Raw genomic sequence first — 27296 nt, 5'->3', positions numbered from 1 at the left:
AAAGGCTAATGTTTTCTCTCCATATAATACCGTGTAGAAAAAAATGTGACTGTCTCATCAATGCTACTTGAACAGAAGTAGCCGCATAAAATCCAAAGTAGGCTACTCTCGCTGCACAAAATAAACATTAGGCTGTGTGGGACAACATTGTGACCCACTAGTGATCACGTATGACACTTGCTCTGCTGCACTTCTCCCGCAAGATAGCCTACCTCCTGGGAATGTATTCAGTGTTGATTTCGAGTGTTTTTTCCCCATAAGTAATTTAAATACTCGATAATGTAAATTTGCACATCGTTAAAACAACAATCACGATATTATCGCAGACGATATATATCGCCCACCCCTACACCACACACACTCTGCACACACTCCACACACTCTCTACACACATTTTACACACACTTCACACACACATACTACACACTCTACACACACACACTCCATACACACTCTACACACACTTCACACACACACACACACTACACACACACACACACACACACTCCACACACACTCTACACACTCTACTCACACTTCACACACACACACACTACACACTCTACACACACACACTCCACACACATTCTGATGCCTCTTACAGAGACAGTCTTCATGGAAAATGTTTGACAAGAACTTTGTTGAATTGTTTTCTGCTGGTTACCTTCCGAAGCTGAACGAACAGAACAAAACTTTTTTTTTTCACTCTGCCGAGGTGGTAATTATGAATCAAAACATAACAGAGTTTGCCTTTGTGTGTGTGTGTGTGTGTGTGTGTGTGTGTGTGTTTTACATTCACAGCTTTCAAACACACCTCCTGCAGAGAGAGGACAACACATCCTGGATGCGCTCAACAACTATAAAACCAAGTAGGACACATTCATCTCCTTCCTTAGAGCTGTTAACTGTTTAAAACCAAGTAGGACACATTTCCAAATCCCATATTGTGTCCTTTAACTTTGTGTAGAATTAAAGTCCCACGCCTCCCACCTGGCAGGTTCCTCTGTGTGTAGAGTTAAAGTGTAGAGTTAAAGTGACCTCATGTCCTTGCAGGTTCCTCTGAGTGTAGAGTTAAAGTGTAGAGTTAAAGTGGCCTCATGTCTTGCAGGTTCCTCTGTGTGTAAAGTTAAAGTGTAGAGTTAAAGTGGCCTCATGTCTAGCAGGTTCCTCTGTGTGTAGAGTTAAAGTGTAGAGTTAAAGTGGCCTTATGTCCTTGCAGGTTCCTCTGTGTGTAGAGTTAGAGTGTAGAGTTAAAGTGTAGAGTTAAAGTGACCTCATGTCTTTGCAGGTTCCTCTGTGTGTAGAGTTAAAGTGTAGAGTTAAAGTGTAGAGTTAAAGTGACCTCATGTCTTTGCAGGTTCCTCTGAGTGTAGAGTTAAAGTGTAGAGTTAAAGTGGCCTCATGTCTTGCAGGTTCCTCTGTGTGTAAAGTTAAAGTGTAGAGTTAAAGTGGTCTCATGTCTAGCAGGTTCCTCTGTGTGTAGAGTTAAAGTGTAGAGTTAAAGTGGCCTTATGTCCTTGCAGGTTCCTCTGTGTGTAGAGTTAGAGGGTAGAGTTAAAGTGACCTCATGTCTTTGCAGGTTCCTCTGTGTGTAGAGTTAAAGTGTAGAGTTAAAGTGACCTCATGTCTTTGCAGGTTCCTCTGTGTGTAGAGTTAAAGTGTAGAGTTAAAGTAGCCTCATGTCTTGCAGGTTCCTCTGTGTGTAGAGTTAAAGTGTATAGTTAAAGTGACGTCATGTCCTTGCAGGTTCCTCTGTGTGTAGAGTTAAAGTGACCTCATGTCCTTGCAGGTTCCTCTGTGTGTAGAGTTAAAGTGTAGAGTTAAAGTGACCTCATGTCCTTGCAGGTTCCTCTGTGTGTAGAGTTAAAGTGTAGAGTTAAAGTGGCCTCATGTCTTGCAGGTTCCTCTGTGTGTAGAGTTAAAGTGTAGAGTTAAAGTGGCCTCATGTCTTGCAGGTTCCTCTGTGTGTAGAGTTAAAGTGTATAGTTAAAGTGACGTCATGTCCTTGCAGGTTCCTCTGTGTGTAGAGTTAAAGTAACCTCATGTCCTTGCAGGTTCCTCTGTGTGTAGAGTTAAAGTGCAGAGTTAAAGTGACCTCATGTCTTGCAGGTTCCTCTGTGTGTAGAGTTAAAATGTAGAGTTAAAGTGGCCTCATGTCTAGCAGGTTCCTCTGTGTGTAGAGTTAAAGTGTAGAGTTAAAGTTGCCTCATGTCCTTGCAGGTTCCTCTGTGTGTAGAGTTAGAGTGTAGAGTTAAAGTGTAAAGTTAAAGTGACCTCATTTCTTTGCAGGTTCCTCTGTGTGTAGAGTTAAAGTGTAGAGTTAAAATGTAGAGTTAAAGTGTAGAGTTAAAGTGGCCTCATGTCTAGCAGGTTCCTCTGTGTGTAGAGTTAAAGTGTAGAGTTAAAGTGGCCTCATGTCTTTGCAGGTTCCTCTGTGTGTAGAGTTAAAGTATAGAGTTAAAGTGACCTCATCTCTTTGCATGTTCCTCTTTGTGTAGAGTTAAAGTGGCCTCATGTCTTGCAGGTTCCTCTGTGTGTAGAGTTAAAGTGTAGAGTTAAAGTGGCCTCATGTCTTGCAGGTTCCTCTGTGTGTAGAGTTAAAGTGTAGAGTTAAAGTGGCCTCATGTCCTTGCAGGTTCCTCTGTGTGTAGAGTTAGAGTGTAGAGTTAAAGTGTAGAGTTAAAGTGGCCTCATGTCTTGCAGGTTCCTCTGTGTGTAGAGTTAAAGTGTAGAGTTAAAGTGTAGAGTTAAAGTGGCCTCATGTCTAGCAGGTTCCTCTGTGTGTAGAGTTAAAGTGTAGAGTTAAAGTGTAGAGTTAAAGTGGCCTCATGTCTTGCAGGTTCCTCTGCGGGAAGGAGATCAAGAAGAGGAAGTGCATTTTCCGCCTGCGCTCCCGAGTGCCCCCCAACCCCCCCTCCAAGCTGTTCCCCGAGAAGGCCCAGAGCGAGGGCCGGCGCGGACGCAAGAAGGGCAGCGGCCGCAACAGGTGCCCGTGACATCACTTCCTGCTATGGCGCGGTGTAGATTGTAGTAGGATCATTCATATGCATGCAGCGAGCGCTGCGCAGATCTGTGATGCATGCTGGACTTTACACAATTCAAACATGCACACACACCACACATACACACACACACACACACACACACACACACACACACACACATTAACACTGCACAGATCCGACTCCATGAAGTCAAATGAGCCTGGTGTCAATCTCCCATGTTGAGGAACATTCCATATATATTAGGGCTGTCAAAAAAACTGATTAATTTCGATTAATTAATTTGAGAAAAAATAACTGATTAAAAAAATTAGTGCAGATTAATCAATTCGTATGACCTTTGACCCCGAAATGCTCTATAGTCAGTAAAAAATTAGACTGTAAAATGAAGGAGTGAGAAGAAAACGTGCTGCCTGGATCATTGATTCGAACATTTACTTTTAAAAACGGCCTGATGGTGTTGATAAAAATAAAGTGTTGAAAATAAAGTCCTTTGCAATGTCTGCAAGTGTTGACATTGAGGGGAATGTTAATTTATTTTCATTGTGTCCCCTAGGTTATATCTGTGGCCTGAAATGCCTTGTATGTGAAAAAAAAAAAACTTCTTCCCGAAGCACTTTTGAATTTATTTCCTCAGCATATTAGGTCATATCATAGATTATTATGGCCATTATTTGAACAGTGAAAATAATAATAAAAGAGTTTTTGAACTTTAATGTCACTAATGCTGATTATTCCATTATTCATTTGAATTTTAAATATTTTAAAAATACTTTCACAGCAAAAATTATATATGCGATACATGTCTAGTATTAATTAATACATACAGAGTATGTAATTAATTAGATTATTTTTTTAATCGGATTGACAGCCCTAATATATATATATATATATATATATATATATATATATGTATTTATTAGCACTTTATAGGCCTAATAAATTCATATGGCCTAAAGCAAAAATAGACTTAATTAGGGCTGTCAAAATGAACACGTTAATAGCCGCAATTCATTTTGAAATACATAACGCGTTGCAAAATATTAACGCAATTAACACATTCTGTATTTTATCTTACTTCCTTTGTGGGGGGCTGATGTCACGTAACGTAAGCCGCAAAACCTGAAGCCGCAGGCCTGAGAGTTTATTTTACTGTCTCTGAGTTAGCTGAAGATGGAGAGGAACCGTGACGAGCTTGTAGGCAAAAAGTTTCAGTTTAAAAAGTTACTTGATGTTAAAAGCACAGTGATCAGTACTGCTGCTACCACCATACACATCACGCACTGTGCACAGGGCACCAAGCAACAGAGAAGGGGCATTTAGGAATATTTAGCCAATAAATAGTAGCTTTACTGCAAAACTGCTTTTTACTCTTGTTAGAGAACGTTTACAATGTCAAAATGCACCAACAGCATGTTACATAAAGATGATACTTTTCGGGTCCTCTCCATTATGATCCAACTTGAACGTTCTGCTACTCCATTTAATTGGGAACGCATCTGAACGTGCATGAGAGGGATAGGGAGAGTGGCAGGTTCCAGCTGACTAGTCAGTGTTGATAATTGAAAGACACTTATAAAAGGAAATCATGAAGGCAACAAAGACGAGGCCAGAGGAGATTGCGGATTTATCTGATTTCCACTACTGACCAGTTATAAACTGTGCGAGCCATGGCACTTTGACATACTGTAGGCTGCACTCACTTTGAGTTGGAAAATGGACAAAATATTGGATATGAAGAGTTGTCTTTGCCTTTGTGTAATGGAACTGGTGAGTCTTGAAGTCTTCAATAATTTGTTTACATTTAGCACATGATATTATGCCGATTGAAACACAATCCACTTAGCTAGGTGGCTACCAGGCTCATAATTCACTTTTAATTGCAAACAAAAAATGTCTAGCTAGCATCATGTCATTACATTTATTTCCAAAGGAATGAAAGCTGTAGTGTTTATACCAAATTAATATCATGCTTATCATTGTTAATATTGTGCTATACATGTGGCACAAACAATGTTAGAGTTTGTGGACTAGCCATAGCTATATTTGAATGGAGCTGGTAAAAAAAGATCATGAGAATGTGTGGACACAATGCGCTTAAAGTGACAGTGCCCCATTTATAAATGAGTTAAACAGCATCAAATAAGTAGTATTGCTTAAGAAATTAAAGAGTTAAACAGCATCAAATGAGTAGTATTGCTTAAGAAATTAAAGAGTTAAACAGCATCAAATGAGTAGTATTGCTTAAGAAATGAAAGAAACAAAATTACTGTGTCATTATTATCATTTAAGTAATATAAAAGGGTTTTACTTTTACCTTTGTGGTTACTCATTCATTTTGTGATTTATGTTGTATCTAATATGCCCTTTAAGAAGCTTTAGTGTTTAGGGAGAATATATACTTTGAATTTAGAATTAACAGAATAATAGCCATAACCACAAACACATACCAACCGTGACTCTAAAAGAACAAATCATTTGTTAGAGACAAGATAAGCAGATAGGTGAGATTGTTTGTTTATGTCCATATTTGTTGTGATAGCGTGTCTCGTACAAGTGTGTTCAACATACGTCGCCCTCCCACATGTGCTATTAGCATGCTAAATATCTCAGCTGTTCTGTCCAGGTCCAGCATTAACATTTAGATTGAACGGAAATGAATGCCTGAGCCCCCCTTGAATCCATCGAATCCAAGAGCTGTCTGTTGGCATGCATGATTAATGCAGTGCGTCTCACAAACATGCATTATTGGACTCTGACTCGCTCCGACGGAGTAATGTGTGTGTTAATCATGTTATGTGGCACTTGCTTACTTTATTGTATGTTTGCCTTTGATTACTGATTACATGTTTGGCTAAGACTTGTGTGTCCTTGGCTGGGGGAGGAAGGGTGTGTGTGTGTGTGTGTGTGTGCGATAAAGGTTGTTTTAATGTAGGCTGCGTCACACACACACGCACACACACACACACACACACACACACACACACACACACACACACACACAGACACACGTGAGACCCTCTGGTTGTTTAAATGCACTGTAGGCTGCATTTGAGGAGGCCTAGCCGTGCGGCTTTCATTACCTTTGAGTGTGTTTGAGTTATTAGTTTCCCTTTTGAAGTTTTGATTGGGATTAAATTGGAAAGATGAAGCATAATTACAGCTTCCGCCTCTATCTCACTCATGGACACACGCACACACACACACACACACACACACACAGGAACATGCACATACACACACACCTGAGACCCTCTGGCCTGGAACATCAATTCATACACTTTCTCTCACTAGCACTACCTACCTAAACACACACACACACACACACACAGTAGCCTGGACCACCTCAAGATAAAGCCAAACCCATTTCACAAGTTGTGATTGAGGTTTTAATCCCTTGTCTGGCTGGCTGTTTGGACACAGTTGCTATGTGATGGAATTAAGGGGAAAAAAGAGAGAGAGAGAGAGAGAGAGATTGTAGCTTGGTTCCTGACAGATCTGGAAGATTTAATAGGTAGTTTCAAGTCCTAGGATAGTTTGTACAAAATAAAAATAGTTGGAACTACTAGACTTTTTATTTTATTTTGCTTTTTACCTTGCTAGATTGTTTTTAGGAGGTATGAAAATGTCTTTTTAGGTCAAATGCTGGATATTTGATATTTCAAATGGATATTTGGCCATCATGGTGTCTCTGAAGTTATTTTTTAACCAACTGTTCATAATTAGATATTTGGTGGAAATGTTATAAACTTGTGTTGTCAAGGGTATTGACTAGTTAGTAGGGCTGTAATGATATGCGATTCAAAACCGAAATCGCGACACTCATATCCACGAACCTGTGTCGCGGTGTGAAAGGCAGAACCACAACCCACCCTTTCTAGTGTTTTACACAGCTAACGCGGCCGTATAACCAACCCACCCTTTCTAGCGTTTTACGCAGGGCTTTGCAGCTAACGCGGCCGTATAACCAACCCACCCTTTCTAGCGTTTTACGCAGGGCTTTGCAGCTAACGCGGCCGTATAACCAACCCACCCTTTCTAGCGTTTTACGCAGGGCTTTGCAGCTAACGCCGCCGAGATAACCAACCCACACCCTTTCTAGCGTTTTTACGCAGGGCTTTGCAGATAACGCGGCCGTATAACCAACCCACCCTTTCTAGCGTTTTACGCAGGGCTTTGCAGCTAACGCGGCCGTATAACCAACCCACCCTTTCTAGCTGTTTTACGCAGGGCTTTGCAGCTAAATCGGCCGCATAACCAACCCACCCTTTCTAGCGTTTTACGCAGTGCTTTGCAGCTAACGCGGCCGCATAACCAACCCACCCCTTTTAGCGTTTTACGCAGTGCTTTGCAGCTAACGCGGCCGCATGACCAACCCACCCTTTCTAGTGTTTTACGCAGTGCTTTGCAGCTTACGTGGCCGCATAAGCAACACATCTCCCGCTTTACTTACCGGTAGCCTACGTTGTCCAAAAATAAATAAATAAATCATAATTGCATACCTCTCGTTGCTTTCATTGTAGACTATGTGTTCAACTTTACCAAACAGTATAGAAGTAAACCCCCTCTCCTTGCTCCGCTCTCTCTCGCTCAATGGACACGCGCGACTCGGCCAACGCAATCCAAATAAAACATTCAAATTGTGAAAGCAAGGATGCATAGAAGACAACTAGCTAAATTACTATTAAATACGCTTAGCATCATTAGCATGCTGCACATATTTGTTTAAAACTCTTGCATCTTGCAAGTTGACTGATCATCTCAATACCAATGTTTCCCAGAAGGGCCTGTCCCAAGGAGAACAAGTATTACCTTGAAACTTAAACACACATGGGGAAACTGAACAGTCCAATCAGTAGACTATGATAAACTAGCCAACTATGCTACTTCGTTTACAATATTTCAAGGCTTCAGCCAGACAGCTGAATTAAAGAGGTAGAGTTGTAATAGAAATAGTAGGCCTAGGCTATAGGCTATCTGCAAAGTGTGCTGTCATAAATATCAGACATTATGTATTCTCTCTTTATATCAGGATATAAAATAATACAGATATATTATATTATATATTATATTGTAATCCTCTGGTGTTCTAAGGTAGGCTATTGATTGATTGATGTATTGTATTGATAAGGTAATTTGATTGATTGATAAAATCAATGCAGCTGGGATATTGATCAATATGTGATCGGTTCGTGTGTTAGTGTGTGTGTGTGTGTGTGTGTGTGCATGCGTGCATGCGTGTGTGTGCGCGTGTGTGTGTGCGCGTGTATGTGCGTGCGTGCGTGTATGTGTGCGTGCGTGTGTGTGTGTGTGCTGCTGTCCTAACTGTCCTGTTTGTCTCCTTCCTACAGCAGCTCAGCTCCAGCAGATAAGAGGAGAAAGAAGAGGTCCAAGTGGCTTCTAGAAGACGCCATACCCAACGTGAGTGACCATCTGCACAGCTCATTGTGTGTGTGTATGCGTGTGTGTGTCTGTCTGTCTGTGTGTGTGTGTGTAACCATGTGTGCTTGTGTGTATGTTCATATGATTGTATTTGTTCCTCTGTGTGTGTATGTTTATTTGTCTGTATTTGTTTGTTTTGTGTGTGTGTGTGTGTGTGTGTGTGTGTGCGTTTGCGTGTGTGTATATATTTGTTTTTGTTTGTGTGTGTGTATAATTGTGTGTGTGTACGGTATATATTTGTTTGTGTGTGTGTGTATATTGGTCTGTGTGTACTGTATGTGTGTATATTTGTTTGTGTGTGTGTGTGTCTGTATTTGTTTGTGTGTGTGTGTCTGTATTTGTTTGTGTGTGTGTGTGTGTGTGTGTACCACTTCGCCTCTATTGTACCAACACAATTGAAGTTGCCTCAAGGCACTTAACCCTTTGCAGACTTTGCTGAACATTCCATTTTTTCATACTCGATGGCCTTATGGCACAAAAAGGCTTATTGTATGATTATGCTACATGACAGAGATACAATATACCCACCACTGTAATCAGGAGAAATAGCCCTTTTAAATGGTATAAAATATAATTAATAAGTTTGAGGAGAACATACATTTTTTTTTAAATATCTTTAAAATTCAACCCCAAAAAACTCGAAAATATCAGTTTGTCAAGATTAATCTAATTTTTCTCCCAATTTCTATTGTAGATAGAGAAAAACAGAGTGTATGGGAGATTCACAATTTTGTCCTCTACTCAGTGATAAAAACAGAATCAATGTGTCACCTTTTGTTCAAAAGTTATGATAAATTTATTAGACCTTTGCAGACGGCACGAAACATTCTGTTTTTTCATACTTGATGCCCTTGTGAGACAAAAAGGCTTATTGTGTGGCCATGCTACATGACAGAGATAAGATATACCCACCATTGTAATCAGGAAAACTAGCCCTTTAAAATGGTACACATCATAGTTAATACATTTGAGTGTAACACACATTGTTTTTAAACAAAACCTTCAAAATTCAACATCAAAAAATGTGAAAATATCAATTTGTCAAGATGAATCTTTCTTTTCACCTAATGTCTGTTGTAGATATAGTGTGCAAATGATAGCCAGTGTTGTGTTCTCCTCAGTGAAAAAAACAGAATCAATTTATCACCTTTGGTTCAGAAGTTATGATTAATTTACTCATAACAGTAACAAGTAGAATTTTTAAAGAGTAGAATGTTTTCATTTCCCGGTTTGAAAAAAAATAAGATGTATTACCATCAAAACAAGCTCAATATGGGATGTCTTACTGTACTCTGAAGAGGCTAAATCAATTGTGGGGAGGACAGATAAAGGCTGAAAGACAGACTAGCTGATTGTAACTGCTTCTCTGTGTGCTTCATTCTACTATGAAAACAAGAATATAGAGACACTGTCACATGTGGGAAATAAATCATTTTATTTAGAAAAGTCTTGAACAATGTGATTAAATAACCAGGGACAACAACTTCAGGTAAATAACATAAACATATGTATACAAACATGCAGTAACTATTACAACTACAAGAATGACAAGACAACAGTATAACAAAGATCAACAAATCTTACATGGTGAACAAAACATCAATTCATACTAGCCACATTCACACCAGATCCGTGGTGTGTGCATTGTCACAGCTGTGGCGTGTGTGTGTGTGTGTCCATCTAAGCCTAGCAGACGATGGGGTGTAAATGCTATTGGAGTTGGTGTCTCTGTCTGTGTTGGAAGGATAGGCAAAGTGTATGCTTTCTACCTGACATGGGACTTGACCAAACTCAAAATAAAGAAATTGTCAGATAAGAAATATAGAAATTGAATTACAAATCTAACCAAACTATTATCACTATAATCCCTCTCATTATTGTTATAAGCAACACTCTTATCACAACCAGAATGTGCTTGCCCAGATGGACGACACACACACACACACAAACATGCTTACCCAGCTGAGGATGATGGAAGATTATCTCCTCCTGTAGCACATCATTGTCTTCTTCATCCAGAAGCTACCCATCCATGTCCCATGTCCATGCCATCGTGGTCCTTGGGGTCATATTTGCCATCAGCAGTCGGCTGCTTTCACCCCAGTTGCACGTACTTCTCTCCCTTCATCTAAAATAACAAAAAAAATCACAGGTCTGATAGTGAATAGGTTGTTTAGTTTTATTTTACATTACTTCCACATAATCTTAATCACCACCAACCATGACTCTTTTCACTAAAAGTATTATTGTCACTGGAGGACTCCAATATTGCTTGGAGAGGTAACATTAGTCTCAGAGCTCACTACAGTAAGTGTTATTGCCTTTGTCTAAACCATACATAGCATACCAGCTTACAAGCAAAAATTGATTCATTAACATGAGTCAGGAGATATGACAGAAAACATCTAAACAGTGTATGCATACACATACACACCGTGCATAGGCTACTGCAGCTGCGTAAAGACAAAACACCCCCTTAGAAAATAATGTGTCGACGAGTAGGCTTGGGTGTTTGAGCTCCCATCATAGTTAGCCACCCAAAAACCTCATAATCGTAGCAGCCAACCTTACAGCCTAAAAGCTAAACAATACTAAGACACATTTATAACAAATTTTTAGTCATGTATTCATGAAAACAGCAGTCAATGAATAAAATCCTTACGTTACACCATCGGTGATCAACACAGTCTTCACGTCGGTAACATTAACATTGTCATTCATGTCAGATGTTTCTATCTAAGTAAGCTAAGCAACTTGGCTACAAACAACTGTAAATTGTGCTATACATATTACGAAGGAATGAAAGGTTTATTTGTCTTAGTAGGTCTGTAATCTTGGTTGACATATAGTAACCCCCCAAAAATGACTGAAAATGATGAGTTTACTAAAGATTACGGTGTGCTAAAATACCAGCTGTCATCAGCTGAAGTGAACACATACATGCTTTATGTTACGGCCATGCATACAAGGTGTAATTACCAGCAAAAATAACTTTTAAAAACGATTTTGAAGTAATAACATGGATAACAAGTAATGATAACATAAAAAGACTTGTTTTTACCTCAGATGATCCAGTAGTTTCCTCTCTAGACGACATCAAGATTAACGATGCATAGTGCTTCCTGCTGTTTTTCCTCTAATGGAGGGAGACGTCAACTCTTGATTTTTCCTTCACGTAGTAAAAGAAATTCGCGCCACAAATCCCTTAACCAATCATATCGCCAGAAAGCCTATGATGTGACGATTTTGAGGAAGTTTTCATTGATAAAATTGGTTGGGGTATGGCGAAGTTATTAGACTGAACGTCATCGGTACTGGGGTACCGAAATTAGAATGGGCCGTCTGCAAAGGGTTAATAGAGTCCAGAGTCTGGATACCCATCACTCAACAGACATTCAGACACTTACTCAGAGTCTCGGACATTTCACACACTACCTCCTTCACTTTCCACCTTACACACACACACACACACACACACACACACTAATCCTCTTACGCACGCACACACACACACACACATTCTCTTTCATTCACACATTTAGCTTACATTACTCCAATCTCTCTTCTAGGGTTGCAAAGGGGCGGAAAATTTCCGGTAAATTTCTGGAAACTTTCCGGAAACTTACCATGGGAAGTTAACCTGGGGAATTTTGGAAATATTCCAAATTGGTAACCATAATGGAATTAAAGGAAATTATGGGAATTTATGGGAATTTTGGGTAATTCATACAAACTGTTTCATATACAAACATTAACATTTTGTTTCGTAATAAGCAATATGATTTGTATGTTCGTATTTTTGCTTAGCCTAACATAAAAAGCTAGCTAGCATGCTAGCGGGAATCCCATTCTCTGCCTATGGTTTACTAGAGTGCTAAACTAGCAACACTGAACTGCCCAAGATACACCACACCACTCCACTCAACAACAAAATCTGATTGGTTGGAACATTTTTCCCCCATGCATATAAACGCACCATAGGTTTCCTTTATGTCTAGCAGCCTATGCCGATTGCTGTGTGCATGTGATTGACATATGTGCAGGGTAGAAATTCGACTGAAATTGCATTAAATCAGGTTGTTTTAACTAATATTAGACTGCAAGATAGGGTTTTGTCCACTACATTTAAGTTCCCTGTTATAGACTAACTTGCCATATTAAAAATTCCCAGTTTATTCCCATTAATTCCCGTTTATTCCCGTTAATTCCCATGGAAAGTTTCCAACCCTACTCTCTCCGTTATTGCAGGCATTTATCCATCTCTGCATCCACAACCATTCATCCCTAGACATTCACCATGGCCTTGCAGTTAGATACTAACACATTCACCATGGCCTTGCAGTTAGATACTAACACATTCACCATGGCCTGCAGTTAGATACTAACACATTTACTTGAAGCTTCATTTTGGAGATCATGTCCATATTATGTTGCAATCTGTGCAAGCTCATACACACACACACACACACACACACACACACACACACACACACACACAAACACACACTGGGCCACAACGGGGATCACACCGAAAGGGATTCGACAATGTTGGTGGTGATGAATGGGATATTAGTGACAACGTAGACGATGATGATGGTGATGGTGGTGATGGTGATTACCGTAAAACTCCAAATAATAGCCCGGGCTTTTATTTTCCCAAATCGCCAAACTGCACCGGCTAGTATTAGAGACAGGCGTCTATATGAGACAGGCCTTTAATTCCCTTTACACAAAACTTTTCCTCTGCAAAGATGGAAAATATTATCGAATTAATTCTTTCAAACACACTGAATGTCTACCTATATGACTAGGCTATCTGATGACAATTACGGATCATCATTCATTTAGTGTTGAGATGTTGTTCATTGAGTGAGATACAGTAAGATCCAAATAGCGGGGATAGCCACGGAACAGATGAACCACGTTTTAATTAATTAAACGTAATCTACAAAGAGATGGTATTACACTGAAAGCTCATATTTTGTCACTAGCAAATAGCCTATATCTGTCATTTGTCAAATACAGTTGCATTATCAGCCCTGACCAAAACCGTTCAGGGATTATTTATGCAAAAGTGGAACGTGCTTAATGTTTTATTCTCCCTCCTTTTGGGCACGAATGAAACAGCATGAGAGAGCATGAGAGCATGAACCATATCGTTTCTCCCATTTTGTATTTGCCAAATTTGACAACAGTCTACATTCAAATCATAGCCTACTTCCAGGCTGCGGGGAACATATTTTTTGACCAGGGTACTGAATAACAAAATAATCATGGATGTCCGGCGATTTCTCCCCAGCATATGATTCGAATATAGACAGCTAAATACACCATTTCACCGCCGTGTATGAGTAGGTCTAAGAGTGAGAAGTTTTATAATGCCCTGGGCAGCCACATTCCACTGCAACTATGCACAGCACTTGCCACTCCGACTCATCAATAAAAACTGTGCGTGCACACACCAGTCCCATAGAAGCGCACTTGACTTTACATCATTAACCTATTTCAGTATATAGCCAGAGAATGTCCGTAGACGGGCTCTGATATAGCCTAGTCTAAGGTAAATTCCTTTTCTGACTTCTTTCTCTTTATCGCCATGGCATTTAGAATAAAGAATAACGTTCGCGAACCGTTCTGGTTTTGTTGCCAGCATAAAAACAAGCTTACCATCGGCCTATCCGCAAATTTTAAACACAAGGGATTAATTGAACGATGACGAAGTCGGACATATAGGCATAGTTCATATTGAAAAAAAGTTATACAATTTGGAACTCTAGCTTTTCCCCACCGCAGTCTTTTACTGCCATGTAATTATAACGTGTGCAGTCTGTGCCATACTTAAGCCCAAATCACACCCAAGATTCGCAACGAGATGAGCAGCAACTTCATGCAACATTCTAAAACCTTGCAACTCAAAGTCAAAGTCAAAGTCAGCTTTATTGTCAATTTCTTCACATGTTCCAGACATACAAAGAGATCGAAATTACGTTTCTCACTATCCCACGGTGAAGACAAGACATATTTTACCAATTTAGGTCCACAGACAAACATAACATTCAAGTAAACAAAAAGTAAGTAAATAAGTAAATAAGAGGGCACATATAATAATGAAAAATAAGAGCAGCAAAATGTGGTTGAAATTGTGCATAGACAGTCAATAAAAATACTAGTGCAAATTCAGGCCAATAAAAGGCTTGGGTAGTTCTGTTTGACCTAAGTAAGAAGAAAGTGGCATAGTGGCCAGACAGTGACCAGACATGTGAATGCTTTACGACGGCTTGTAACGGCGTGCAATATCTAATTCACACTGCTGTAACCTCCTTTCTGTAACGGTTTTAGGTGTCATTGCGAATCTTTAAACAGGCGATCTGCCGGGTTTTAGAAGATTAAATACAACCCGAAACTAAAAACAGACCAGGCCTCTACTGGAGACCGGCCTTTAACCCAAACCTGTAGCCACGCCAGGCGTTTAAAAGAGACAGGCGTCTCTTAGGGACTCGGCGATTATTTGAAGTTTTACGGTATGATGATGGTGATGATGATGGTGGTGATAACACAAGAGCTTCTCTTTTCCACAGAATGACCTGAGCTCCTGGAGTGCTAACCATCACATGGCCAACATATTCGACTTCACGCTGGACGAGCTGCAAAGCTTGAAAAGGTGGGTTTCAGCACACACACACAGGCACACACACACAGGCACACACACAGGCACACACACAGGCACACACAGAGGCACACACACACACACACACACACACACACACACACACACACACACACAGGCACACACAGAGGCACACACACACACAGGCGCACACACACACACACACACACACACACACACACACACACACACACACGCAGGCACACACACAGGCACACACACACACACACACAGGCACACACAGGCACACACACACACACACACACACACACACACACACACACACACACACATCCTCCTTTCCTCTGTTCTGTAGTCTGAATAAAGTGCCAACAGATTCTAGTTGAAATGATCCGTCAGGAGACCTGTAATAGGGCTTTGACTTTTGCCCAAAAATCATATTCGAAGTTTGTTTGTTTATTAATATCAAATTTCGAATATATTTGAATATGTATTAATAATATTTTAACCAATAAATGTCTTCAGTAAGACCGATATTGGTATCAAACTTAAGTTCTATATGTTCTGTCCACCAGAGGGCAGTGTATCAGTCAATGTCACGAAAAGGCTGAGTATTTATGCGTGTGTTAAAATTGTTATTATTGAGCATAGGGCCGGGCGATAAAACGATAGCGATATGTATCGCAATAGACATGTAATCGATATCAATAAAAAATACGTTTGATAAAACATTCATAATTAAAAGCAACACACATCTCCTGCCTTACGTTGTCCATAAATAAATAGGCTAAATATATCTTGCATTGTAGTATGTCAAACTACCAGAGTAGGCGATAGAAGTAGGCCTACCTCAACACAGACTCTCCTTGCCCCCTGCACTCTTTCTCTCTTCTCAACAGGCGGATCCCTCCTCAACATGCACATGTAATCCAAACATTAATCGTGTAAAACGACTGGCTAAATTGCTATTAAATCCGGTTAGCATCATTAGCACGCTGCACAAATTTGTTCAAAACTGTTGCATTCAAATTGACTGCTAAGTTTCTAATCATCTCAATCCCGATGCAAATGGAAAAGTATTTTCCAAGACTCAAACGGGCCTGTCCCAAGGAGAAAAAGTATTCATTTGAAACTTAAACACACGTAGGGAAACTGAACAGTCTAACCAGACTATGATAAACTAGCAAATTAAGCTAACGTTAGCCTACTTTGTTTACAATATTTCCAGGCTTCAACCAGTGCTGCTTTTCATTCAGACTTATCTGCACATTTATTTATTTGAGTGTTTTTCATGATTGTGTTGCCATTTCTTTTCCCTGTTTGCTTTGATTGATAACTGAGGTGATAAAAATCAGAGGAAGGTTAAGTTTAAAATAAAAGTGTCTATTATGTCTATGTGTGAGCTCACTAAGCACGAACCAGCCAGGATGCTAACGTCACCTACAGGAGCCCAGATGACCAATAATAGCCTTGCTAATGAACTCACGATTTCACTTCAGAAGGCGTGAAAAAAACCTCGGAATCTGAATTGAAAACAACGTTTACAACCAAATACATTTATAGAAATGATCTCCATAGGCTACAGGTTTGAATATTAAGAGATCCATAAAATTCGTTCGAATATCTTTAATTTTTAAATTAATTGAATTATATTCGAATAACGAAGTTCGGAGTCAAAGCCCTAACCTGTAAGGAGATTGCAATTGGTGTCTGCCAAGTATAATGTGTTTGCTCACAGCATATTAAAGGCTTAGCCCCTGATGTTGGTAAAGTTGTTAACATAAGAGCTCAACAGCCCAGTTAATGACCCCCCTCCTCCCCTGTCTTCAAGTGACGTGCATGTTGGCTGGAGTTCCTTATGGTTGTTAGAGGTCAAGTCACTGTGTTTGTGTCCCATTTGCAAAGCGGTCATAACAAACAGGTGGCCACACGCCTCCACTTTATGAAGTGGGATTCATCTCTTAGCACACCCCGGGGTAACAGCATGTTTGGGTGGTTAAGAGGGTAACAGCATGTTTGGGGAGTTAAGAGGGTAACAGCATGTTTGGGTGGTTAAGAGGGTTAGAGCATGTTTGGGTGGTTAAGAGGGTAACAGCATGTTTGGGGAGTTAAGAGGGTAAGAGCATGTTTGGGTGGTTAAGAGGGTAACAGCATGTTTGGGTGGTTAAGAGGGTTAGAGCATGTTTGGGTGGTTAAGAGGGTAAGAGCATGTTTGGGTGGTTAGAAGGGTAACAGCATGTTTGGGTGGTTAAGAGGGTTAGAGCATGTTTGGGTGGTTAAGAGGGTAAGAGCATGTTTGGGTGGTTAAGAGGGTAACAGCATGTTTGGGTGGTTAAGAGGGTTAGAGCATGTTTGGGTGGTTAAGAAGGTAAGAGCATGTTTGGGTGGTTAAGAGGGTTTGTTGCATCCGGAGTTGAGTTCTCTTATTCTTCTTGAAGGTGTGTTTTTAGGAGCAGACACAAGCTAACAGCCAGAACACACAAGGAGAAATGTACTTTGGCTGCACAGACAGAATGTTTATAGGACTACAATATCTTTACCGGGTCTCCATGAGTCATAGAACTTCTGTTATACCATGGAATTTGTTGTCTATTTCAGACATGGAAATTCAGTAGATTTGATCATTTTTTGGACAAGTCAGGAAATATTGACAATAGTGACATTTTATTTGTAGTGTACAAATACTAGGGGCCCTAATTGAGATGCTGGGCAAAGTGCAAAGTCAGTCTGTCTGTCAAAGTTGTCGTGCATGAACTAATGGCATCATGTGGCGCGAGACTTGCTTTAGCTGACCCACCACACGCACACACACACACACACACACACACACACACACACACACACCAAAAACTGTTTGTGCTTAGGATCTTTTTCATGGTATTATATTTGCAAATAGATTTTGCATAGTTGTTAAGCAAGCTTGAAGACTGAAACTGAACTGAATTAGACTGAACAGCAGAGTGTTTTAAACTGGTGTACATGCGCCCTGAACAGCAGAGTGTTTTAAACAGGCGTACATGGATGGGCCCTGAACAGTAGAGTGTTTTAAATAGGCGTACATGGATGGGCCCTGAACAGTAGAGTGTTTTAAACTGGCGCACATGGGCCCTGAACAGTAGAGTGTTTTAAATTGGCGTACATGGGCCCTGAACAGCAGAACATGAGCCCTGAACAGTAGAGTGTTTTAAACTGGCGCACCTGGGCCCTGAACAGTAGAGTGTTTTAAACTGGCGTACATGGGCCCTGAACAGTAGAGTGTTTTAAACTGGCGCACCTGGGCCCTGAACAGTAGAGTGTTTTAAACTGGCGTACATGGGCCCTGAACAGTAGAGTGTTTTAAACTGGCGTACATGGGCCCTGAACCTTACAGCTCATGTAGTTTTTCGCAGCTGCAGTAGCATGAATCATTCATTGTGACTGAGTCCATTTTCTTTTGATTCAGTGGCATTGACAAGCTCCTATTATATGAGCTAACTACTGCTAGGAGCTTTGCCATTCCTATGTGGTACTACAGTAGTATCAGTGGGCGCTAGGAGATCAGCCATTCCTGTGTGGTACTGGTATCAGTGGGCGCTAGGAGATCAGCCATTCCTGTGTGGTACTGGTATCAGTGGGCGCTAGGAGATCAGCCATTCCTGTGTGGTACTGGTATCAGTGGGCGCTAGGAGCTGGTTCTGCTAGCAGTGGGCTTTGCGCGGATGAAATGTCAGTTTGTCTTTATATCACGCTCTCAAACAACACTCTGTATTCATTCAGCCCTCCTCGCTCGTCTGATTGAATAGAGCTGAGAATGTTTATTTACCGGCAGCTAAACAAACATCATTTGCATGCGTTTCCCCTTGGTGGCTCCTAAAAGGTTTCGTCAGGGGGCACTCCTTGTCCTTCCATGGAAATGGCTTTTGTCAAGGCGGCGCACTGAAGTGATTTAATTACGCTCCTCCGAAAAGGTTATCATCTCCGGAGCGTTCCGCGGTGTGAAGGGAAGGGCAGGACAGTTGGGGGGCTCAGCGGAACATTCAGGAGCATTCTGGGTAACTTCCCTCCTCTCCTCTCTCCTCTACTCTCTCCTCCTCTCTTCCCTCCTGCTCTCCTCCTCCCCTCCCCTCCTCCTTCTCTCCTCCTCTTCTCTTCTCTCCTCCTCTCCTCTCATCCCCTCTTTTCCCCTCCCCTCCTCTCTGAGTAAACTCTTTGAGGGAGAGGCAGAGGAGGCCGAGAGAGACACCGTCTAGTCATGATAAAACCGAACCAAGCGCCCGCTGTCTCCTCTGTGACCTGGCACAAAGCCTGCCATGGCGGCCTATTATTCACACACACACACACACACACACACACACACACACACACACACACACACCCTGTGCCTCCTGAATCCCATTAAGTGTGACCTATACGTAGCTGGATGTGATATGCGCTCAGACAAAGGGCTGCTGGGAGCCAGAGGGTATTACCCCCTTTAAGACAGTAGAGCTGCCAAATTACCCTCCTTAGGGCAGTAGGGCTGCCATATTACTGCCATAATATCTGAAGGCAGTAGAGCTGCAGTATTACCCCTCTGAGGGCAGTAGAGCTGCCATATTACCCTCCCTAGGGCAATAGGGCTGCCATATTACTGCCATAATATCTGATGGCAGTAGAGCTGCCATATTACCCCTCTGAGGGCAGTAGAGCTGCCATATTACTGCCATAATATCTGAGGGCAGTAGAGCTGCCGTATTACCCCTCTGAGTGCAGTAGAGCTGCAGTATTACCCCTCTGAGGGCAGTAGAGCTGCAGTATTACCGGGCTCTCCACCCCAAGCTGGTGTATGAGTGTTATGGTGCCCCCCCCCATTGTAAATGCACTTCAGGTGTCTAGATAAAGGCTTTATTATTTAGCCCAACGTGTTGCTTTCTTTCAGTCTTATTGTATTATAGTGCTGTAGACTATGTATTGGTAAAGTCAATTTGTGTGTGTGTGTGTATGTGTGTGTGTGTGTGTCTCTGTGTGTGTGTGTGTGTGTGTGTGTGTGTCTGTGTGTGTGTCTGTGTGTGTGTGTGTGTCTGTCTGGGTGTGTGTGTGTGTGTGTGTGTGTGTGTGTGTGTGATCCCTGCAGTACCAGTTCAGGCCGAACCCTCAGTCTGGACCAAGACTCCACAGATGCAGCCAGCACTTCGGGCTCAGCCACCACCAGTGTCTCCTACGACTTCCGGTAAAAGCACACACACACACACACACACACACACACACACACACACACACACACACACACACACACACACACACACACACACACATACACAAACTGTTTGGCATGCTCCCCACAATAAAGCTTGATAAAATAAAAGTTTGTCAAGACTGCACGCACACACACACACACACGCACACACGCATGCATATGTACGCTTTCTAGTACAGCCTTGCAGTAGCATTTGCACTCAATAATGCACACACTCGTACAAACACAGTGGCATGCACACATCCAAAGATGCACACACTTCTACATCTACACTTTCACTTTTAGTTTGGTTTAGTACTGTACGGGTGTTTAGTTTGGTTTAGTACTGTAAGGGTGTTTAGTTTGGTTTGCTGTAAGGGTGTTTGGTTTAGTACTGTAAGGGTGTTTAGTTTGGTTTACTGTAAGGGTGTTTGGTTTAGTACTGTAAGGGTGTTTAGTTTAGTACTGTAAGGGTGTTTGGTTTGTTTAGTTTAGTACTGTAAGGGTGTTTAGTTTAGTGCTGTAAGGGTGTTTCGTTTGGTTTAGTATTGTAAGGGTGTTTAGTTTGGTTTAGTACTGTAAGGGTGTTTAGTTTGGTGCTGTAAGGGTGTTTGCACACCTGGTTTGTTTGGAGCAGTTGAATCAAACCATGGAGCGTTTTCCCCCAAAGATCGGTTCAAAGGTGGGCAATCGCACTCAAAACAAAAGGACCAAGACCACTTGGAGCTGCGACTTGGAGAAGGTCTTGGCTCGTGTACAATTGAACACTAGAGCGGTTCAATTACAGTGAGAAAGCGATCGGGCCGGCGTAGCGGGACGACTCGTTAGTGTTAACGTTTTGTACACATTGTAACAAGACGCATGTTTTTTCCACCAAAACCAGCCTGGTATCTTATTTGTTGAGCTTTTCATTTAAATGCCCAAATAAACCAGCTTTCTTTTGTATTCCTAAATAAACCTCATCAGTGGGATTGGATGCATTCTGAATAAAAACAGCACAAAAATAGGGTAGACCAGTTTGCTGACGGCTATTGGTTTGGGTGCTAGTGTGCTAACCTGATTTAGCCTGCTAATGTGCTAAACTGGGCTATTTGATGCTCACACATGGAAGTATGAGCAGTGTTATCCACCACGTTAAACTGCATAAAGTTCTTTAGCATAACGTTAGCCAACACATTAAACTGCATAAAGTTCTTCAGCATAACGTTAGCCACCACGTTAAACTGCATAAAGTTCTTTAGCATAACGTTAGCCACCACGTTAAACTGCATAAAGTTCTTTAGCATAACGTTAGCCACCACGTTAAACTGCATAAAGTTCTTTAGCATAACGTTAGCCTAAGCAGCCAGTGCTGTCAAAATGATTGATGAATTGAGAACTAACCTGGAGCTCTGAAGAAGTAAAGCGACTAACAGTCTTCAGCTGTCAAATGTGACCAATCAGAGAACAATTTATTCATGCGTGGGTTTGTTTGTAGAGATAAGTTTAATCTCACGTGGATTTGTTTACATCATCGGTTCCGCTCTAAATGCTGCCATGTGAACCCAAAACATAAAAGTTGTGTAGATAAAATGTAGATAAATAAAAGAGTGTAGATGAACTACACTCAGATCATTGAGGACAGAGTGTACTGTTGAGGCCAACTCCTTCACTTCCCACAAACCATCAGTTTCATTGTTCAAATGACTCGCCCACTAACGACATCTACGCCTCTCTAACGGCAATAACCCTTCTCTAACCACTATTATTCATTTATAACGACCACCACCCATCTATAGGATTGCCCTCTGTATGGGTTTAGTGAACTTGGGCAGCTTAACCAGCCTCAGCAGCAGAGCATGCTTGTTTATCAGTAGACTGGCTTGTTTGGAGCATGCTGTTCAGTTAGCCTCATTTGCACACTGGCCCTCTACTAATCGGGAGATCCCATGCTGAATGAGGACACTAGGATAGTCATAGTGATTATGATTATGATCTACCATGGGGCCCTGGTTTGTCTTTTTTCTCTCACAGACAGTCAGAGGAACACACACACACACACACACAGAAATGTGCGTACACTCCTGTGCCATGTGCAAGCTGTGTGTGTGTGTGTGTGTGTGTGTGGATGTGTGTGTGGATGTGTGTGTGTGTGCGGCTCTTCCGTTAGATGCTTCTAACTCTGTGAGAGCCACAGTGGAGCCTGCAGCTCATTTCCTGTGTGTGTGTGTGTGTGTGTGTGTGTGTGTGTGTGTGTGTATGTGCGCGAGTGTGTGTATGTGTGTGTGTGCATGGGTGTGTGCGTGTGATGTGATGTGTGTGTGTGGTGTGTGTGTGTGCGTGCGTGCGTGCTTGTGTGTGCGTGTGATGTGTATGTGTGTGTGTGTGTGTGTGTGTGTGCACGAGTGTGTGTATGTGTGTGTGTGCATGGGTGTGTGCGTGTGATGTGTGTGTGTGATGTGTGTGTGTGGGTGTGTGCGTGTGATGTGTGCATGCGGGCGCGCGCGTGTGTGTAGTGCTGGGCGGTATACCGGTGTATATTTTCGTTATGATATGAATTTTTAATATACCGCCATACCGGTGTATTTGATTACACAACGTTTGGAACGCTGCGCCGCGCGACAGTGTTTCAGACGGGACTTTTAGACATAGTGAGGGTAAACACAAAACACCTTAAGTTTTTCCCCTGAAGTATGACCCTTAAAGCTTAATTTCTCCTTAGGTAAGGGGTTTATTTAAGGGTGTTGCACAGAATACCTTAAATTGTTTCTTTAGTTAAGGAAAAACGTTAAGGGATACTGCATTGAAAGGGATTTACCGTCACGAAAATTCTATTGAGATTTGTTCAACAGCTGTAACTAGCTGGCTAGTAGGTGATGTCGTTAGTTAGCAACCCACCGAACACAGTGAAGTTTAATGATCTTATCATTCATCTCACCTTAAGAATATTCGCTGAAATTATCCAGGTAGCAAGTAAAGCATGTTATAGACATGCACTGAGCAATAGGCCTAGCTGGCTAGTTAGAAATGATCCTGACTCATCAGTCCATCAAAACAAACTTTTTTGTTAATGTTTTGCCTAGCGAACCGAACCGAGGTCCATGGCAGGCTAACAAGACATCCACATCCACATGAAGTTAACGTTAGCCTACGACTAACGTCATGTAAACCACACAATAACAATAAGGCTTCTGATAGGCCTATTTGACAGAGTAAGCATATTAGCAGAGAGGTTTTATTTTAAATTGTATTATACAATATGTTTTTAAAATTTGCACAGTAAAAGTTCTGTATTTTGACTGCAATTGTCTTTGCATTCTGATTAGATTCTTCATCATAAGTGGCTCTTTGTAAACAGCATCATTTTCAGGGGCCATGCAAAACTGCATTACCACTAGTGTGGAGTTATTCTACACCATGACAGTAAAATAGACCATCCTTAGTCAATGTACTGCAGCAATTCCTCCCTCAACCTGTAGGAAATGCTGTGAACATCTGATTATGCATGGGAAAAAAATACCGTCATATACCGTGAAACCGTAAGAATTTTGAAAAATACCGTGATATACATTTTTGATCATACCGCCCAGCACTACGTGTGTGTGTGTGCATGGGTGTGTGTGTGTGTGTGTGCGTGCTTGTGTGTGTGTGTGGCGTGTGTGTGGTGGGGACAGGCAGACTGACTGACTCAGAGCGGGGGGTGGGGCTCCCCTACATGCCCCTCTTCCTGAGCCTGCTCTCTGGAGTGATGTAGCACAGAGAGGCCACTAGAGGGCACTCTTGCTCCTACTGGAAACCCCACCGTGTTGGCACAGTTTGGATACACACACAGTGACCCCTTGTGGCGAGATCAGTGAAGTGCAGGCCATGTTGTTAAATGAGACTCCGACCACATGCTCAAAAAAGTGTAATTTCATATGACTCCATCAAATAGTGTCACATATTCCTTGTCAACTGAAATAAGACTAAATGTTGGCAGTATTATACCCTCCATCCCCAATGTACTGTAGTTGTATTTAGTTTAGATTAAATTCAACCTTCCCTCCTGTGTGTTGAGTATACTTCCTTCCCTGTGTGTTGAGTAGTGTGCTGAGTATACTTTCCTCATGTGTGTTGAGTAGTGTGCTGAGTATACTTCCATCCCTGCGTGTTGAGTATACTTCCCTGCTTTGTGTTGAGTATACTTCCCTGCTGTGTGTTGAGTAGTGTGCTGAGTATACTTCCATCCCTGCGTGTTGAGTATACTTCCCTCCTTTGTGTTGAGTATACTTCCCTGCTGTGTGTTGAGTATACTTCCCTGCTGTGTGTTGAGTATACTTCCCTGATGTGTGTTGCAGTAAGAACGTGGGAAGCCGTAAGCGTAAGCTGCCCTCCTCCTGCTACTCGCTGATGGCCACCAAGAGGGCGGCGTCAGAGAGCGACCCCATCAGCCCCCTGAGCCTGCCCGGTGAGGACCCGCCCGTCGCCCTGGAGACGGGCATCGACAGCCACACCTTCGAGAGCATCAGCGAAGACGACTCGTCACTCTCCCACCTCAAGTCGTCCATCACCAGCTACTTTGGTGCCGCCGGCCGCCTCACCTGTGGGGAGAAGTACCAGGTGCTGGCCCGGCGCATCACACCTGAGGGAAAGGTCCAGTACCTTGTGGAGTGGGAGGGCACCACACCCTACTGAACTGGCATGTCGTTTCACATCCCCACCCTCCCCATTAACACCTAGAGTAGCAGTTCACGAACCCCAGACCCATTTGACCAAATGATTATTGTTAGTAGTATTTGTCTGAAGCAGCACTTAGCAGACTGAACTGAGGGAAGGCAACAATGTGTATAAGCTATTACCAGACAGTCATTTCACAGTAAGCCATTGACAAAGCATGACCCCCCCCCAAACACACACACACACACACACACATACACACACCAGTACTGTGTGAATCAAACAATTCTGTTCTGTACAGCAATGACTCGGTACTGCCCTGTTTGTTTAGAAGGTAAACAATAAACAAACAGAACAGATCAACAACAGACGCATCCACTGGACAGCAACTGGTCACATACGACTGATCCCGAGTCAGAATTCAGAATCAGCAGCGTGTCTGCATTAAGAGTCAAATGTCAATAGAAGAGTTCAACAGCCTTTGTCTGTTGGACCAGTGTGACCACATCCTGTTTCCCCTCTGAGCAGAAGCTACGTGCTCTGTTCTGTTCTGATGGATGTAGCTGACCTGTGCTATCTTCTCTTTCTGTAGTACACCGCGCACCTGACGGACGTATCTGACCTGTGCTATCTTTTCTTTCTGTAGTACACCGCGCACCTGACGGACGTTGTTGACCTGTGCTATCTTCTCTTTCTGTAGTACACCGCGCACCTGACTGACGTAGCCGACCTGTGCTATCTTCTCTTTCTGTAGTACACCGCGCACCTGACTGACGTAGCTGACCTGTGCTATCTTCTCTTTCTGTAGTACTTTCTGTAGTATCTTTCTGTAGTACACGCACCTGACTGGCGATTTCCGACCTGTGTAGTAATAATCACAAGACCTGACCTGTGCTATCTTCTCTTTCTGTAGTTTCGTAGCTGACCTGTGCTATCTTCTCTTTCTGTAGTACACCGTATACTGCGCACCACGTATGTCAGGATCTATTTTTACAATCAACAGTATTCACCATATTCGGCATATTTTGCTTAATGTTTTCTCTTTTATTTACAAAACAAGAATACAAATCTGTAAACCTGTCTTTTGGCTCTCGGTCCGAAAGACATATTTAGTGGTTAGGAACAGAGACCAGCCTTCTGGGGGGCAGGTTTGACCCGAGGCAGTTGCACGGCACACGTGTGTCTGTAGATAGTTCTGCAAGAGTTGTGTTTTCCTGACGTGTCCTGCATGTGCTCTGTTGTGTCTGCTCCTTGATGGCCGCATGGGAGAATGTAATGACCAAAGCAATGCAAACCTCTACTAAAGCCTTCTCTGTGACAGCGTTTCTGGTATTCAATTTGTATTGGATTGTTGAGACAGTTCACTACTCAAAATGCCAGATGGAAGTTGACTGCTTGTATTTTAGCATATGAATAACAGTTAAGATCTTTTCTTATCTTCTATTTTAGCATATGAATAACAGTTAAGATCTTTTCTTATCTTCTTTTAGCAGTTGCAATAGAAGTGAGTCCATAACTGTAATCTTTGTTTCTGCCATATCCAAAGATTTTTTTTTTTAGTTTTCTTGGTATATCTTCAAAAGACATATCGCTGTCATGATATTGGGTCTCTGCTAACTGGTAGTCTAAAGCTAGTGAACTTTTAAAAATGCTGAACATTTGAGATTCTTCAGACTCATGCCGATTAGAGTTTGATTGGAGTTTGATTATTCTTATATATATACGTATGTATATAAAATTGGATATAATATTACCCCTGATGTGTCATTGCACTATTAACACAAGCCTTCAACTATGCAATATGTTTTGGTAATAAATAGAAATATCTGTGATTACCAAATATATTAATATGAAAATATGAATAGTTTTGTGCTGAGAAAGAGAAAGCATCCTAAAAGCCACTTGCTTTCAGCTTAATGTTGTTTATTGTTTTGTTTTGTTTTGTAAAATGTAACCATTTTCCTTATTTCGTCTGCCCTTCTATCAAAACAATGGGACAATACACGTTATCTAAATCTAACCTCATGCTGCAGATGTAAACAAATATGTCATACAAATAAATACACACATGTGTAGTTGAATAAATACACACCTGTGTAGTCGTTATGTTGTTGTACTCTGCTTGTAGTGTCATGTTAGTACTAAGAGACACAGCTTAAAAATGTTACCAGTGATGTTAACAGTATTTAATATTAAAATAAATGTTTAACATCATGAGTTTGATGTATTAATTTGTCCGTTAATTGTTTTGCTCGGTCTCTGTCTTTCATGAAACTGTATGAACCAAGTTATTTTATAAGACCGCATTAACAAGACTGGAATATGCCCAACTATCCACAACAATATGATGGAATAATAAATGAGCTATCAACAGCCAATTACACACGTGAACCGT

The 27296-nt window shown here is 41.6% G+C and overlaps 1 protein-coding gene across 1 annotated transcript in view; it reads left to right on the top strand.

The window, feature by feature from the left end:
* Nucleotides 1–25706, top strand: part of phf19 (PHD finger protein 19) — a 53183-nt gene extending 27477 nt beyond the window's left edge. The window contains exons 10-15 of the mRNA XM_048244601.1: nucleotides 802–869; nucleotides 2840–2986; nucleotides 8354–8423; nucleotides 15023–15105; nucleotides 20165–20260; nucleotides 24583–25706. Coding sequence (XP_048100558.1) covers nucleotides 802–869; nucleotides 2840–2986; nucleotides 8354–8423; nucleotides 15023–15105; nucleotides 20165–20260; nucleotides 24583–24919 — 801 coding nt within the window. The 3' untranslated portion in view covers nucleotides 24920–25706. The remainder of the gene's footprint in view (nucleotides 1–801; nucleotides 870–2839; nucleotides 2987–8353; nucleotides 8424–15022; nucleotides 15106–20164; nucleotides 20261–24582) is intronic.
* The last annotated feature ends 1590 nt before the right edge of the window (nucleotides 25707–27296 follow it).

Source organism: Alosa alosa, chromosome 5, assembly GCF_017589495.1.
Source record: "Alosa alosa isolate M-15738 ecotype Scorff River chromosome 5, AALO_Geno_1.1, whole genome shotgun sequence".
NCBI classification, from domain to species: Eukaryota; Metazoa; Chordata; class Actinopteri; order Clupeiformes; family Clupeidae; genus Alosa; species Alosa alosa.
Note: the sequence above shows the minus strand (reverse complement) of the source record. Positions and strands in the feature narration are given on the sequence as shown.